The sequence below is a fragment of the Lathyrus oleraceus genome, chromosome 1 (genome assembly GCF_024323335.1).
Source record: "Lathyrus oleraceus cultivar Zhongwan6 chromosome 1, CAAS_Psat_ZW6_1.0, whole genome shotgun sequence".
Classification (NCBI taxonomy): domain Eukaryota; kingdom Viridiplantae; phylum Streptophyta; class Magnoliopsida; order Fabales; family Fabaceae; genus Lathyrus; species Lathyrus oleraceus.
The window spans coordinates 295,256,931-295,272,639 of record NC_066579.1 but is presented as its reverse complement, the minus strand read 5'-3'; the positions used below and the strand labels follow the sequence as shown (position 1 = coordinate 295,272,639).

At 39.2% G+C, this 15,709-nt stretch overlaps 1 protein-coding gene across 1 annotated transcript in view; it reads right to left on the bottom strand.

Annotated features, from left to right (window-relative positions):
- The window catches only part of LOC127103871 (regulator of nonsense transcripts 1 homolog), a 28,611-nt gene extending 13,339 nt beyond the window's left edge, over positions 1-15,272 (bottom strand). The window contains exon 1 of the mRNA XM_051041114.1: positions 15,092-15,272. Coding sequence (XP_050897071.1) covers positions 15,092-15,272 — 181 coding nt within the window. The remainder of the gene's footprint in view (positions 1-15,091) is intronic.
- Positions 15,273-15,709: the final 437 nt, after the last annotated feature.

Below are 15,709 nucleotides of genomic sequence, written 5' to 3'. Positions count from 1 at the left end.
CACTTCAAGAAATGGCCAGAACCATGATCAATGAAACAAATGTAGCAAAGCACTTTTGGGCAGAAGCTGTAAATACAGCGTGTTACATTCAGAATAGAATCTCTATTAGACCTATTCTGGATAAGACTCCCTATGAACTGTGTAAGGGAAGAAAACCCAACATCTCATATTTTCATCCTTTTGGATGCATTTGCTTTATATTAAATACTAAAGAACATCTGAACAAGTTTGATTCCAAAGCACAGAAAGGTATTATGTTAGGATACTCAGAACGCTCTAAAGGCTACAGAGGATACAACACAGAAACCAAAATTGTGGAGGAATCAATTCATGTTAGATTTGATGATAAGCTTGACCCTGAAAAGTCAAAGCTAGTTGAAAAGTTTGCAGATTTAGAGATCACTCTGGTAGAATCTGAGAAAACTCCAGAAGCAACTGTCACTCCAGACTCTGAAGAAATTAAATCTCCAGAAATTCCAAGGAAAGTTAAAAGTCGTATTAACGTTTCTGAAGATTTGATTTTGGGAAACAAAGATGAACCTGTTAGAACCAGATCTACCTTCAGAACTTCTGAAGATATTCCTCTGGGACTAGTGTCTCTGATTGAGCCTACGTCCTGTGATGAAGCTCTTCAAGATAACGATTGGGTGGCAGCTATGCAAGAAGAGTTAGATCAATTCTCCAAGAATGATGTCTGGGATCTCGTTCCTAAACCCAGAGGCACTCATGTCATTGGAACCAGATGGGTTTTCAGAAACAAGCTGAACGAGAAAGGAGAAGTTGTCAGAAACAAAGCTCGACTGGTAGCTCAAGGTTATAGTCAACAAGAAGGTATTGATTATAATGAAACTTTTGCTCCAGTCGCGAGGTTAGAATCTATTCGTCTTCTTGTATCTTTTGCTATTAATCATTCTATTAAACTATATCAAATGGATGTCAAGAGTGCATTTCTTAATGGTTATATTTCAGAAGAAGTGTATGTCAATCAACCTCCAGGTTTTGAAAATTCAAATTTTCCAGAACATGTTTTCAAACTTAAGAAATCTTTATATGGACTCAAACAAGCTCCCAGAGCTTGGTATGAACGTCTGAGCAATTTTCTTCTGGAACAAAATTTTATCAGAGGGAAAGTTGATTCTACACTCTTCTGTAAAAATCATAAAATAATCTCATGATATGCCAAATTTATGTTGATGATATTATTTTTGGTTCTGCTAATATCTCTGTTTGCCAAGAATTTTCTAAGTTAATGCAGGCAGAATTTGAAATGAGTCTAATGCAAGAACTAAAGTTCTTTCTGGGAATTCAAATTAATCAAACTCCAGAAGTCACGTACGTTCATCAAAGCAAGTACATTAAAGACGTTCTGAAGAAGTTTGACATGATTGAATGCAACTCTGCTAAAACTCCCATGCACCCAACTTGCATTCTGGAAAAGGAAGAGGTAAGCAACAAGGTTTGTCAGAAGCTCTATCGAGGTATGATAGGCTCTCTTCTCTATCTGACTGCTACTCATCCTGATATTCTCTTTAGCGTCTGTCTGTGTGCCAGATTCCAATCAGATCCTAGAGAATCTCATTTAACAGCTGTTAAGAGAATTCTTAAGTATCTGAAAGGAACTCCTAACCTGGGCCTGATGTATGAGAAAACATCAGATATAGACTTTCTGGTTATTGTGATGCAGACTATGCAGGAGATAGAATAGAACGAAAAAGCACATCTGCAAATTGCCAGCTTCTGGGAAACAATTTGATCTCCTGGGCTAGCAAAAGACAGTCAACTATCGCTCTATCAACTGCAGAAGCAGAATATATCTCAGCATCACTGTGCACAACTCAGATGCTCTGGATGAAACATCAGCTAGAAGATCTTCAAATCTTTGAGAGTAACATTCCTATCTTTTGTGATAATACTGCTGCTATTTGTTTAAGTAAGAATCCTATTCTACATTCCAGAGCCAAACACATAGAAATTAAACATCATTTTATTAGAGACTATGTTCAGAAAGGAATAGTAACGCTGAAGTTCATTGATACAGAACATCAATGGGCAGATATCTTTACTAAGCCTCTAGCTGAAGATAGATTTCTTTTTATCTTAGAACATCTGAACATTAAAAATTGCCCTGAGTAAAATATGGCTCTGAACATGTAAAATGAGACTCTGATAAAAACAAATACACTTCTGCCTCTGACTCAGATACTTCTACAAGTTAAGAAGATATCTGAGTTAGAAATCTTCAGAAACCAATCCTTTGGTATTCCTGAAGATCAGATACATCAACACGTGGAACTCTGAGCGTCAAACTTTAGAACTTCTAGACAGCTGTCAAGAAATTCAAAAGGCAGACGTTTGAGTTTTCCTCGAGCAGTGTGCAAACTGTGGGATTAGACATTCATTTATGAGCTGTAATCATTTTTCCCCAAGCGTGCCATTTTGAGTTTTGTGTCTAACGCTTTCTGAGGTGTCGTTTTGCATGCGTTTTTTACTTAGGTATATAAACACTTTTCTCACATTTCACACACTTATCACTCTCACTCACTCTAAAACCCTAAACCCTTCTCTGCAAGTTCTCTGCAAGTTCTTCATCTTCTTCTTCAATCTTCTTCATGAATGCTCAAGAGCAAGAAGTTTTTAACTTCTCCCAACAAATGGAATCCGCTTCTAATCCCCAAACCTCAAACACTCAAACACCCACTGTTACAGGCGTTACCATAACCCCTGTTTATCAAGAACCTCACATTTTGGAACGTGAACGCCACATTCATCTTGCAACCTCCTTTGAAAATTTGGATGTACTGTGTGAATCGCTGGTATATTTGAGAATTTGAGAAGAAACGGTGTTGATCTTACTGAAGATCTTCACAAGCAAGGTTGGGAGAACTACTTCAACAGGCTTTATGGTCCCATTTACCCTCTTCTTGTCAAAGAATTTTGGAGACATGCTGATGCAGATGACCAGTTCATTGTTTCTTTTGTTCTGGGAGTGAAGATTGTCATCACTGAAGCATCAATTGCTTCCTTGTTGAACATGGAGACTACTGGAGGAAAAAGGATTTACAACATTCCTCCAAGGTCTAAGCGCATCACTGAGGTTATCAACCCAACAATCTTCAAACCTAATGTTGAAGGAAACCCCTCTAAGAACAAGGAGCTTCATCAGAACCTCCGAGTTTGGCTGAAAATAATTCTGGGAACCATTCACCATCGCCCAGCCTCCAACTCCTCTAATTATATTAATGCTGATCAGAAACTCATTTTATATTGCATTCAGAAAGGTATCAAGATCAATCTCCCTGTTCTTCTTTTCAAATATCTAAGGGATTCTGTCAAAGACTCCAGAAACAGCTTGAAGCCAAGATCTTACATCCCTCTGGGAAGACTGCTTTCTGATGTCTTCATTGAGCATGGATTGGTTGACCAGCTGGAAAGGCCAAGCTGATGGATGATCTGGCTATAGAAACTGGAAGGCCTCTGAATGCCAAAAACCTGAAGAGCATGGGAATCATCAAAGAGATTAGAGTCAAGCCCACTATGGATGTGTCCTGGGAAGCTCTAAAAGATCAGAGGAAGATGCCTCATGGCCTTGAAAGGTTCTTCAAGAATGAACCCAGAGATGCCATTGCTATCTACCTTCAGCGTCTGCTGGATGAAGGTATTGATATTTCTGATTTCAGAATTGAAGACCTTTTGGATTCAGAAGAAGATTTGGTCAGATACAAAAGAGGTCTTTCTGAGAAGAAGATAGCTGAGGAAGCAAGGAAGGCAAAGAAACCCAGACTTGGAGAATCTTCTGGAACCAAAGCTCCAGCTCCTCTGAAAATCTCTTCTTCTGGTAAGTCTATTCCTCCTGTTAATTCTGTAATACCTATGATGGCCTCTTCTACTCCTCTCCCAACACCTCCCTTATTTACAACCTCTGAAATCCCTCCTTCAACCATCAGAACCTCTCAACCTCCACCTGTTCTAAAAGTTGCTCGTAATTTCACAACAACCTCTGACCCTAATCAACTATATCACCACAGCTCTTCCTCATCCTCTGAACCAGAAACACCCCCATACTTTAGTGTTTCTTCATCATCATCCACAGAACCTTCTGACCCAAAATCCCCAACAATAGCTGAAATTTATGCTAGAAAATACGCCCCACAAACTCAAAAACAATCTGAAGTAACCTCCACCCTCCGAACTTCTCTTCCACAACAAACAACCACCATCTCCTCTGAAAATCAAACTTCACTTCCACCACAACAAACAACCACCACACCCTCTGAAACCCAACCATCTGTAATTCGACCATCTGATCCTTATATCACCCCACCAATCCTTCCCGCTGTCCCAGAACCAGAATCCGAACCCTTAGATGTAAACCCACTCTATGCTTCATCCCCAGATTCTGAACTTCAAGCAGAATCTGAACCTCAACCTCTAAATCTCAGCCCTCAAAACTCTCCACCTCATTCACCTGAACCTGAACCTGAACTTACCATACCTACCCTTGAGGAGGCCATTTTACAGGTTGCAGAAGCTTCAGTCCAGAAGATCAAGTCTCTGGCTAAAAACTCTGAAGTTAGTGATGATCCTAAATCTGTTAGGACACACTGGAACAGAGTCATTAGTTGGATGACCTCTGAGTCTTATAGGCTGAAGAGTATCTCTGAACAAGTCAGAAATGGCTACATCAGAGACTCTGAGGAAAGACTCCAAGAGAGACTGGCTAGAGAAGCTGAGGCCAGAAGATTAGAGGAGGAAAGATTGGCTAAAGAAGCTGAAGAAGAAGCAAAGAGGTTAGAAGAAGAACGACTGGCAAAGGAAGCAGAACTTCTAAGGATTCAGGAAGCTGAAGCCAAGGCTCAGGCGGATGCAGAAGCCCAAGCTGCTGCTGAAGCTGCAGCTCAGCAGGCTCTGACTCAGGGGGAGTCCTCTTCTGCGATCCCGTTGATTCTTAACACTCTGAAAGAGATCAAGCAAGATCAGAAAGAGATCAAGCAAGATCAGAATGAGCTCCGGGCCAGGATGGACAAGCAAGATGCTTTGAATGAAAACATCCAGAACATGTTTGCCATGTTGCTTCAGAGACTTCCTCAACCTCCAAACCCTTAGGCACTTAGGATTTATTTTATTTGCTTGCCTAATGATTTTGCTTCTGTCTTCTTTTTAGCTCTGATATTCTTCTTTGAGTCTGATGTTTTGACTGCTGTTTGCCTCTGTGCCTCTTTGATTAATGAAATGTTTTTCTCTTTATTGTCTTGTTATTTTTTTTATCTACCTTTTTGATTCTGACAAAAAGGGGGAGAAATTATTAAATAGCTCTGATGAAAATTATGTCTAAAACCTTAAAGCACTCTGCAACAATTGTTTAAATAATTTTATCTAACATAAAATTTAAGCATTTACAGAAAACTTTCAGAAACCTAATTACTTGGAAAGCTCTGGTAAGAACTTCTGAACTCCCTAGCGCTAACTCAGGGGGAGCTTTTGTCTATCTGATCTAATATTTTTCATGTTTCATCTGATAATTTTATTTGTTTTGTCATCATCAAAAAGAGGGAGATTGTAAGAACAAAAAGTGTTCTACAACAGACTCCATGATTTTGATGATAACAAAGGATGAAACCAAAAATGGCACCCTAACGAAAAGTTTCTAAGTGTGCAGGGTTCTAAAGAAAGAAGAAATAAATCTGATGATGTCATCAGATGCACAACAAGATCAGATACAAATTATCAAGTATCAGAAGCATCTAAAGTGGAATCTCGTTTCAAGAAGCTCTGACTCTGGACAAAACTGCAAAGTATCAGAAGCATCTGAACATGAAGTAAAGTCTAGAAGCTCTGACTCTGAACAAATGCCTTCTGTAAACTCTGGAAGTTATCAGCGCCATCTGAACTCTCAAGAAATAACATCAGAAGCAAGATTCTCCAGATACACGAACACTCTAATCAGATTTGTTAATCATGATGAAGTAACGTTTAAGTCAAGTTAAAGTTCTGCAAATGGATTTCCTCAATTAGAAAGAGACGTTAATCTCCACTTCCAAGAGAGAAGATACTACTTGTGGTAAGTAGTCACTTCTAAAAGAAAAAGTCTCCTGCAGAAGCTATTTATGGAATGGCGTAATTACATCTCATTATCCAGCAGATTTAACTCTACTTCAACTCTATTTCAACACTACTTCAACTCCTATATAAATAGAGAAGAAATCAACCTTCAGTAAGCAAGAAATCACTAGCCAAAACTATACTGAAATTATATCACGCTCAAGAAAAACATCTTTGTTCTTGAAAGATTTTCACTAAGCTTTTGCTTATCAAGTGAAAAATTTGTTCTTAAGTTTGTAATATTTGCTTTCTTAGAAGCACTCTAGATTACACATCTTGTATCTATTTTTATTTGATTTCCTCAAGTGACTCTTTGTAGTCCGTAGACTTGAGAGGACTAAGAGATTTTCTTCTCTCTTAGGGGTTGTTTGTAATCTTTCAAGATTAGTGGATTAAGTCCTTGTTGAAGGCGAAATCACCTTGGCCGGGTGGACTGGAGTAGCTTTGTGTTATAAGCGAACCAGTATAAAATCATTGTGTGATTTCATTTTGCAAAAGCGCTTATTTTTCAAACAATTCAAACCCCCCCCTTTCTTGTTTTTCTCACCTTCAAAATCATAGTCCCTCGAACGTTGCCTTCGAATATATGACCTTGTCCCTTGAACGTTGCCTTCGAATATATGACTTTGTCCCTCGATGACCCTTCGTTGTAGCCTACGATTAAATGATGATCGTCCCTTCGAATGCTAAGGTATCCTTACAAATGTTGCCTTCAATGGCCAATCGACGACCCCACGATGTCCCTTTACATCTAAAGGATAAGACTACTTACTTCTCAATAGTAAGGACAGTTTTACCCTCCTAAGGATAGGAAATACCTATAAAGACCTTGGTTAGGTATAACTCTTAAATGCTTGCTCACAGCTTAAAATACTTTTCACACCTCACACTTTTCATAACATCTTTTAGAAAATCACCACTTGGTATACATTCGCACCAGAATCATCGCCGAGTTATATTTTTCTAAACATCTTTCAAAATCAAACGAGATAAACACTTTGTATACATTCGTACAAGAATCATTACAAAGTTAAACTCTCCTTTCAAAATATTTTCTAAACACACCACATTTCTCAAACACTTTCTCAAACAAGGAAAACATAAGTGAGTTAAGCAATTAAGAGCCCATGGATAACCATGGATACAAAGGGTGCTAACACCTTCCCTTTGTATAATGTACCTCCCGAACTCAAAATCTAATCAAGGTCTTTCCTGTTCTTTTCCGGCTTTCCTTATTGGATAAAAGAAAAGTCGGTGGCGACTCCTTCTATCCGCAACATTGCTTTTCAAAACAAAAACACAAAGTCAGTTCACCGTATCACAGAACTGGCGACTCTGCTGGGGAATCTTAAAAAGAGAGGTTACCTTAAAGATAAGATCACTTATGTTTTCAAATTGTTTCTTTGTCTGATTTACTTTTAAGGGATTGTTTGGGTATTCTATGCTTGAGTGAAAGATCCTACACCCGGATCTAGTGTACCTTAGGTAAGTAGCAAGAGATCATCGCGATTGTCCGACGTATACTGGAATGGTTAAAATGATGGCTACGATTAATGTGACACTTTGGATGTCCTGATGTTCCTCATGTTTACTTGAGGAAAAATTTGGCGTCTGCGTGGTATCATCAAAGCATTAACCAGACCTTTAGAACCCTAATTGACTCATCCTAGCCATTAGAAAGTAGTGAGATAACTGACTTCGGTTCCGACTGGGGTTGGTTGATACTCGATACTACACTCTTTGAGATTGGACTTTAGGGAAATTTTGGTCAACCGCTTGGTGTTGCACTGAAGTGGACTTAAGGAAAGGTCAATGATTTGAGATCCTTCTAGAACCCGGTTACTATTCTAGGACAGGTTGAACCAACCAAACTTCAGTGGGGAGGGTACTTACCTATGGAACTCATGCAAGCCTTAAAACCTAGGAATGATTGTGGTGTGACTTGTTTGTGCTTGTTACTTACTTGACATTATAACATCATAACATCATAACATCATGACATCATGGAATTGTACTAACCATTTCGAGGACTTAGGGATTTAACTTTGCTCTGTTTTGTAGGGCTATGGCTTCCAGGAAGACCATCCGGATCAATTTTGTAGCGACCTCCCCTCAACTCAAGGATTTAGTGTCGGAACTTCCCGATCATGCTCAGTTCATCAAGAAACATGGTTATCTCCTCAATTTAGTTACCACCGGTTTCAAGGAAGATATGATGAGAGTTCTATTCCAGTTCTTCGATCCTAAACATCATTGCTTCACCTTCCCAGATTATCAGTTGGTACCCACATTAGAAGAATTTTCCAGGTTGCTTGGGATACCTATCCTTGATCAAACACCTTTCAGTGGTTTAAAAAAGATTCTGAGGTCTGAAGAGGTTGTCGCGGCTTTACACATGATAAAGTCCGACATTGAAACTAATTGGGTAACAAGAAGTGAAGTTAAGGGTTTACTTGCCAAATTTCTGATAAATAAGGCCCAAGAATTCCTAAAAGCTATGAGTGTCCATGCTTTTGAAGATGTTCTAGCATTACTAATCTATGGTTTGGTGCTATTTCCTAATCCGGATCAATTCATAGACATGAATGTTGTTAAGATATTTCTCACTCATAACCCTGTGCCCACCTTGCTTGGAGACATTTTGCATTCCCTTCACACTCGTACTATGAAAAGGAAAGGGACTCTCATGTGCTGCGTACCTTTGTTATCTAGGTGGTTTATTTCGCACCTTCCTCAATCAGTCTTGAAGAATGAGCAAAATTTGAAATGCTCTCAAAGGATAATGTCGCTCTCCCATTCATACATCCATTGGTGTCCCCAACCCAAATAAAATGTTATCATCATTGACTGTTGTGGAGAATTCTCTAACGTACCACTCCCGGGGATAAGAGGAGGTATTACTTATAATCCTGCTTTAGCCCTACGTCAGTTTGGTTATGCTCGAAGAGATGGTCCACGTGAAATAATTATCCAAGGCACTGTGTTTGACTATGACAACGATTCTCAAGGTCTCCGTCAAAGGTTTGTACGAGCTTGGGGCATGGTGAAAAGAAGTAATTTAGGACAAAAAAACTCTATTCCTATGGAACCTTATCTCAGATGGGTACGCGCCAGAGCTCGTGAGCTTATCATGCCATATCTTGCAATCGGACCTCTGATTGTTGAACCAAAAGTTGAAGAAGGTACCCCTCAGATTATTCCTTATTCAGATATGCCTACCAATGTTAAAGAATTGAAGAAATCTTGGATCCAGTTGAGAGAGGAAAGGGATACTTTTGAAGCTCAGTTCTGTGCTGAAAGGAAGAAAGTATTAGAGCTCACCAGCCAGCTTAATGAGGAACGAAGTCTCAATGCATATCTCCGCCCAAAAAGAAGCCGTCTCTGGGAGACTTAAGCTTTCATTTTTTCTTGTAATGAACATTGATTAAAGAAATTATTAATAAAAGTTCCCCTTTTTGGTGGTTTACGCAAAGTTAAATTCCAAAAGTCCTTGAAAACATTTCATACATTGCATAGCATAACATAACATTGCATAACAGGTACTCTAAAGGATCAATGTTCTCACGGTCTTCCTCTCAAACAGAAAAATGGCCCTCGAACAAACTGTCAAGGATCTCCAGGCTCAGAATGCTCAATTCCAGGAGATGATCTTGAACTTATCCAAGGGGCAGGAGGAACTGAAGACTCTATTGCTCGAGAAGAAGAAGGACAAGAAATCTATGAGTTACATTAACCCAGGAAGAAGGCTTAAAGGACAGGCTCCAGGAGTCAAGATTGGAATTCTGAAGGATAAAGAAGATGAGACAGAAAATGTTTCGGAAGATGAGAATGTTGATCCCTTCAACCCTGAGGACGACTATGAAAATTATGAAAATGAACAGTACTCTCCGAAAGATGATAAGTATAAGTTGCTGGAAGAACGTATGCTAGCTATGGAGGGTCAGAAGGCGCCCGATCTGGATTTCGAAAGCTTAGGTCTGGTCTCTGATGTGGTCATTCCTCGCAAATTCAAGGTCCCCGCTTTCACTAAGTAAGATTCAGCCGTATACCACTGATAGGAAGCTATGGATCCATTTCTTCCAAGAGAGTCTGTCTAGCACACGGTTAGAGTGGTATTATCAGCTCGAGAGCTCTAACATTCGCACCTGGACTGATTTAGCGACAGCTTTCTACAAGCACTACCTGTATAATTCTGAATTAGCGCCTACTTGGCTACAGTTGCAGAATATGACTATGGGCTCTAAAGAAAGCTTCAAAGAATATGCTCAAAAATGGAGAGACTTGGCTGGCAGAGTCAAACCCCCTATGACTGATCGAGAATTAGTGGACATGTTCATGGGTACACCGACTGAGCCTTCCTTCTCAAGTGTTGGTGACCTTACGTCAATCAATCTTTGCATCTTGAACTTAAAACTCTAGCATTCCTCGATGGAGTGCCCCATTGTTCTAGTATGGTATCCGCACTTGACTTTCAGGTGATCTTCTTTAAAGACTAAGCTCTTTTTGTTAATCCGCTCTCGTACCAAGGCTTTCAGTGCTAAGCAAGAATCTAGGTCATGTTCCACTACCCCTTTGTTTTGCACCAGCATTTGGATTGTACCATGGAAGGTATGGTGACGTAGGTGTGAGAGCTCGAGGGGTCACCAAAGTTTTCTGGATCAGCTGTGGGTAGAGCTTGCTATATGGCACCGGAATCGGGACGTTGTGATTTTTGCTCCCCTTGTTCTGATTCAGATTTTTGTTCCAAATATGACCTCAATGATTTTGAGGAGGAATAGCCAGATGATGTTGATGATGACATCCTGAGGGAGGGTCATATACCGGAAGATGAGGAGTTGTCACATAGAATTTCCCTTGACTTGGGGTAACACCTGATGGATGTGGAGTAGTAGCTCCCTCCGTTACAACAATGGGTATGGGATGACCCTCTTTTCTAAATAAGGCTTGCAGGGTTTCCATGACCCATCCCATTTGGATCTTCAAAATATTGAGTTCCTCCTTCAATGCTTCTTGACTTTTCCTTAGCTCGTCCATCATATCTTGAGACATGGTTCTTTGTTCTAAATGCGTGTCAGGAATCACTTTGCTGACCATGGACAAAGGATGTATGAGTTTTTTGTATTTTGTCTGGAAAATGTCATGCATTATGATAAGATGAAGATGCAATGAAATGTGAATGAATGCAATGTAAGCCATGCATATTTGTTTTTTTCTCAATACACGGGGTCAAAAGTCTGAGGTACTGATGAATCTGATTACTTTCCAAGAATAATTTCTAACCGGATACGATCTAGGGTTACAAAGGTTCCCAGAGTCATGGATCCATTAGACTGTTTGCTACCTGCGGCAACTTACTTGTCGGGCATCAACTCCATCTAAAGAATCTACTCTAAGTGAGGTTCTCGCATCGATCCAACGAGAAATTCAACTCGCAAACCCATGCTACGCAACCATCTTTCCTAGTTGGCCAAAGGATTAAGGTTCTACAAATGGTCCTCAGTGTCATGGATCCTAAAGAAAATATCGAAGCTTAAGGCAACTTACTTGCCGAGCGACAACATCCTCTCAAGAATCTACTCTAAGTAAGGTTCTCGCACCGACCCAACGAGAATTCATCTCGCAGACCTGCACTACTCAACCTCGTCCTATCTTATGTTTTTACTCGGGACTCGGGTAAAAAGTCTTTCCCACAAGGTTTGCAATCAGAGTATCCAAGTACCAAAGCATAATGGAACCAATACAATAAATTATATAAATATTACAATAAAGATAGCAAAAGCAATAAAGAAAAGCCACACTAATACACAAACAAAGGCACACAAACGACCTAACTAGGCTTGACTCGCTTAGGGAGATCATCAAAAATTCCCCAGCATAGTCGCCATCTGTCGTACCTCAGAAAAATGAGAACACGACCTAAGCGAAGCGCAATCGCGCGCTCACAATGATGGACTGAACAGAGTCGCCATCGAACATATATTTATTCCTAAAAAGGAAAGGGGAAATATCGATAAAACCCAAGAAAGAACGACAATGATTATGGTCGTCGCAACCAATATCAGGGTTCAGGAGTCGATTACGCAAGGGGAAGGTATTAGCACCCCTCACGTCCGTTGTACTCAACGGGAACCGTTAGGTTAGTTGTGTGCATTAATGTTAGTTTGAAATGTTAGGCTTTAAGTTATTAGGTGGGAAAGAAAGAATAGAAGAGAGGAGAATATTTTTGGATTTTTGACGAAGGACTAAACCTAAGTTTTTTATTAGTGGGCCTGACAAGATTTCGCAATCCTGCTCCTACGTATCTCAATAGAGAACTCAAGGCTTACGTAGTTCTAGGTAGAAAATGTTTGTTTGTTGGTCGATTTTAGCGAAAGCTATATTGTATTAATCGACAAAAACATTGCTTTACCCAAAACAGATGAGGAGCGGACGTATACCATACATCAAATGGATTTACAAATCAACATTCGGAAAAACGTCACTTATCTCAACTCAACAATTGTGGCCGAAACATTGCTTTATATCACCTTAAAACAAGATGTCTTTCGTTTATGAAAAGGGTTTTTCTGATTAATCGCACGACGGTGAGAAAGAGTTTGATTGGTTGTCGCATCGTATTTTTGAGTAATGGCGAGAACTTGGATGAGCGAGATATCCATCTCGAATCATAGTCTCAGGAGTGCATGGTATCCACCACGTTCCATTTCCATCTTACTGGAAAAAGTGTTTAATAAATATTAAGTGTTTTGAATTTGATTGAGAAAGGGGTTTAAAGAAACCGTATTGACAATGACGGCGAGAGTCAAGACAGGAGTGCACGGTATACACTGTGTTCCATTTCCATCCTTATTAAAAGAGGTTAAGATAGGAATTAAGTATTTTGGAGTTTGAAAGACGAGTACTTGTGACTTGCAAGCTCTTACAGCTTGGGTCTAATACTCGGGACTACGTCTGGATATTTCACCCAGGTAATCTTTTTCTTCCAAAATTGCTTAAGGAAATGGTTAGAATATTTACAAGTATTTTGAAGAGAAGACAGATACATAGGACTTACAAGCTCTTACAACTTGGGCCTAATATTCGGGATTACGACTGGATATTCCATCCAGGTAATCTTTTTCTTCCAACTTTATTAAGAAAATGATTTGAATAATGGAGTGTGGGGAAGAGAAGACGAATATTTGTGGCTTGCAAGCTCTTACAGCTTAAGCCTAATATACGGGATTATAACTGGATATTCCATCCAGGATAATCTTTTTCTTCAGATTTTATTGAGAAAAATACGTTTGAATATTTACAAATATTTTGAAGAGAAGACGATTACATAGGGCTTACAAGCTCTTACAACTTGGGCCTAATATACGGGATTACGACTGGATATTTCATCCAGGTAATCTTTTTCTTCAGTTTTTAGTTAAGAAAGATTTGGATATAAATTAAAAAATGATTAATGTTCAAATGCTTGAAATTATTTATTTGAAAATGATTGAAACTAGTTTGCAAATGGTGTGGATTAATTTTGAAAATATGGTGAAAAGAATTTAAGAATTGAAATTGTTAGGAGGACCGAATGCAATATTTGTGAAACTAAAATGAGAATATTTATGTGTATGAAATGAATGTGGATAAATAATACCTAAATAAAATACCAAACACATGAAAAATCGATCAAACCAATCATCAAGTAATTTACTAATTGAATGAAATTTAAACAACTTCATCAAATAAACTTCTAACTAATTAATTAACTATATAATTTTTTTTATAAAAATAAACACATTAAATGATGAGAGTTTATTCATGAAATCAAGGTATTAAAGAAAAATTATGAGCCTAAAGCCCAAACACATAACAATCCACGTAAACAAAATAAATCTAATCTAAATTAAATAAATAGATAAATAATATGAAAGAAAAGGAACTGAGATATGGGGTGAGACAACGCACCTCGTCCACCACTTATTTTGAAAATTGAGACCAACCTATCACAAAGGGACGATTGGAAATGTATTGGAAGAACAAAAAGAGCAACCAACCTCTTCTTTCTCGTTCCTCAAACTGTTTCTCTCTCAGAAGAAAAATGGAAAAAACTCATCGCCTTGCTCATCCCTTTTTCGAATTGATCCAGTCCCTCACGAAGCTTTGTTCATCTTCGATCTGGATCTCTCACTCCCATTAGCTTCTCTGCTTCATCGATCAATGATTGTCACCGAAAAGCCATCAACGACGGTCGTGTTTGTCGCATCGTGGTTGTTCGTCGAGTTTGGCTTCTGATGCATTTCCTTATATTTCCCTGTTTTGCTTTGAACTTGTAATATTATTGTTGTGAGTGGTGTGTTACCAAATCATTCGAAAACGTGAAGTTTCACCTTGCACGGAACGTGTTCGGTGAAAGTTTTAACAAATTTCTTTCTTCTTTTTGTTTCAGGTTTATTGTGTGGCGTTTGAAAGTGTGTCGTGGTGTTGTAAGCTTGAGGTTATCAGTCTTTGGGGTTCCGCGGTCGCGACCTGGTGGAGGAGGTGGTTGTGTTGCCGATCGATTTTTCGGCTGCGAAGGAGATAAATGGCGGCGAGTAGAGATAATTCACCTGTGATTGAAGTGGATTAAAATTAGCCACATTGAACTGGTTCTGTGTTGCATCATCTTGCAAGGGATCACTGAACCCCACCTGAGTGAAAATCCCCTGAGATCCATGGCCCATGTAGTCCTGAGACATAAAGTCATTTCCAGAACCAAAGCGTGAATATCCAACTTGAGAATTTTGGTTAAGAAAGTTCCCTGGGAATCCACCTTGTGCTCCTTGTGTTGCATAGTCAACAACATATCCACTTTGAGAAGTCTGTCTAGAGAAATCAGTTACATTATAAGGAACATGAGATCCTTGGCTCTTGAAGTCATCACCCAGGAAGTCCTGAGACATTCCAGGAACAGAAAATTGATCTCGGAATGACTGCCCCGCCCCTTGGACCGGCATATTATTAGCAAAGCCAGGTTGAGATAGTGGACCACCAACAGATGGCTGGCTGTTTGGGTTCTCTAATGCAGGGAAATTAAATGTGGATCCCATATTCCCAATAGGCTGTTGTGTGCCCTGTTGATGTGGAAGATGATTGCCAATTGGAGGTGTAGTGTTTGGTTTTTGATTAGAGTGAAGCTGTGAATTTGCACGCATGGAGGGAATGGATAGCAGGCGGTCCCTATGTTGGATGGAGGTTCACGCCTCTTTTATGATACAAGTGGAGGAGTTTAGAGTAGTTGTGGCTTGTAAGAGTTTTCATGACCATGGTTGAAGGTTTTATTTTCATGGTTTATGTGTTATGGTAGAGATGATGGAAATTTTATGCAAGCTTGTGTTAAATGGATGTTGTTGAAGTGGTAATGGATTATATGGTTGCCATGAGCTTTTTGTGACTGTGTTTGGATCTTGAAGAATGGAGATATGATGGTGAAGGTGAAGTTGGTTATTTGCCGCAATGGAGGGAATGAATCTCTTCCAAGTTGAATCTCAAATGGTATTTTTATGGTTTTTGAGTTGTTATGTTATATGTTTTTTGTGGAAGTTTGAATGAGTTCCCCCCTGGACGTGATGCATTTGTTTTATGTTATATA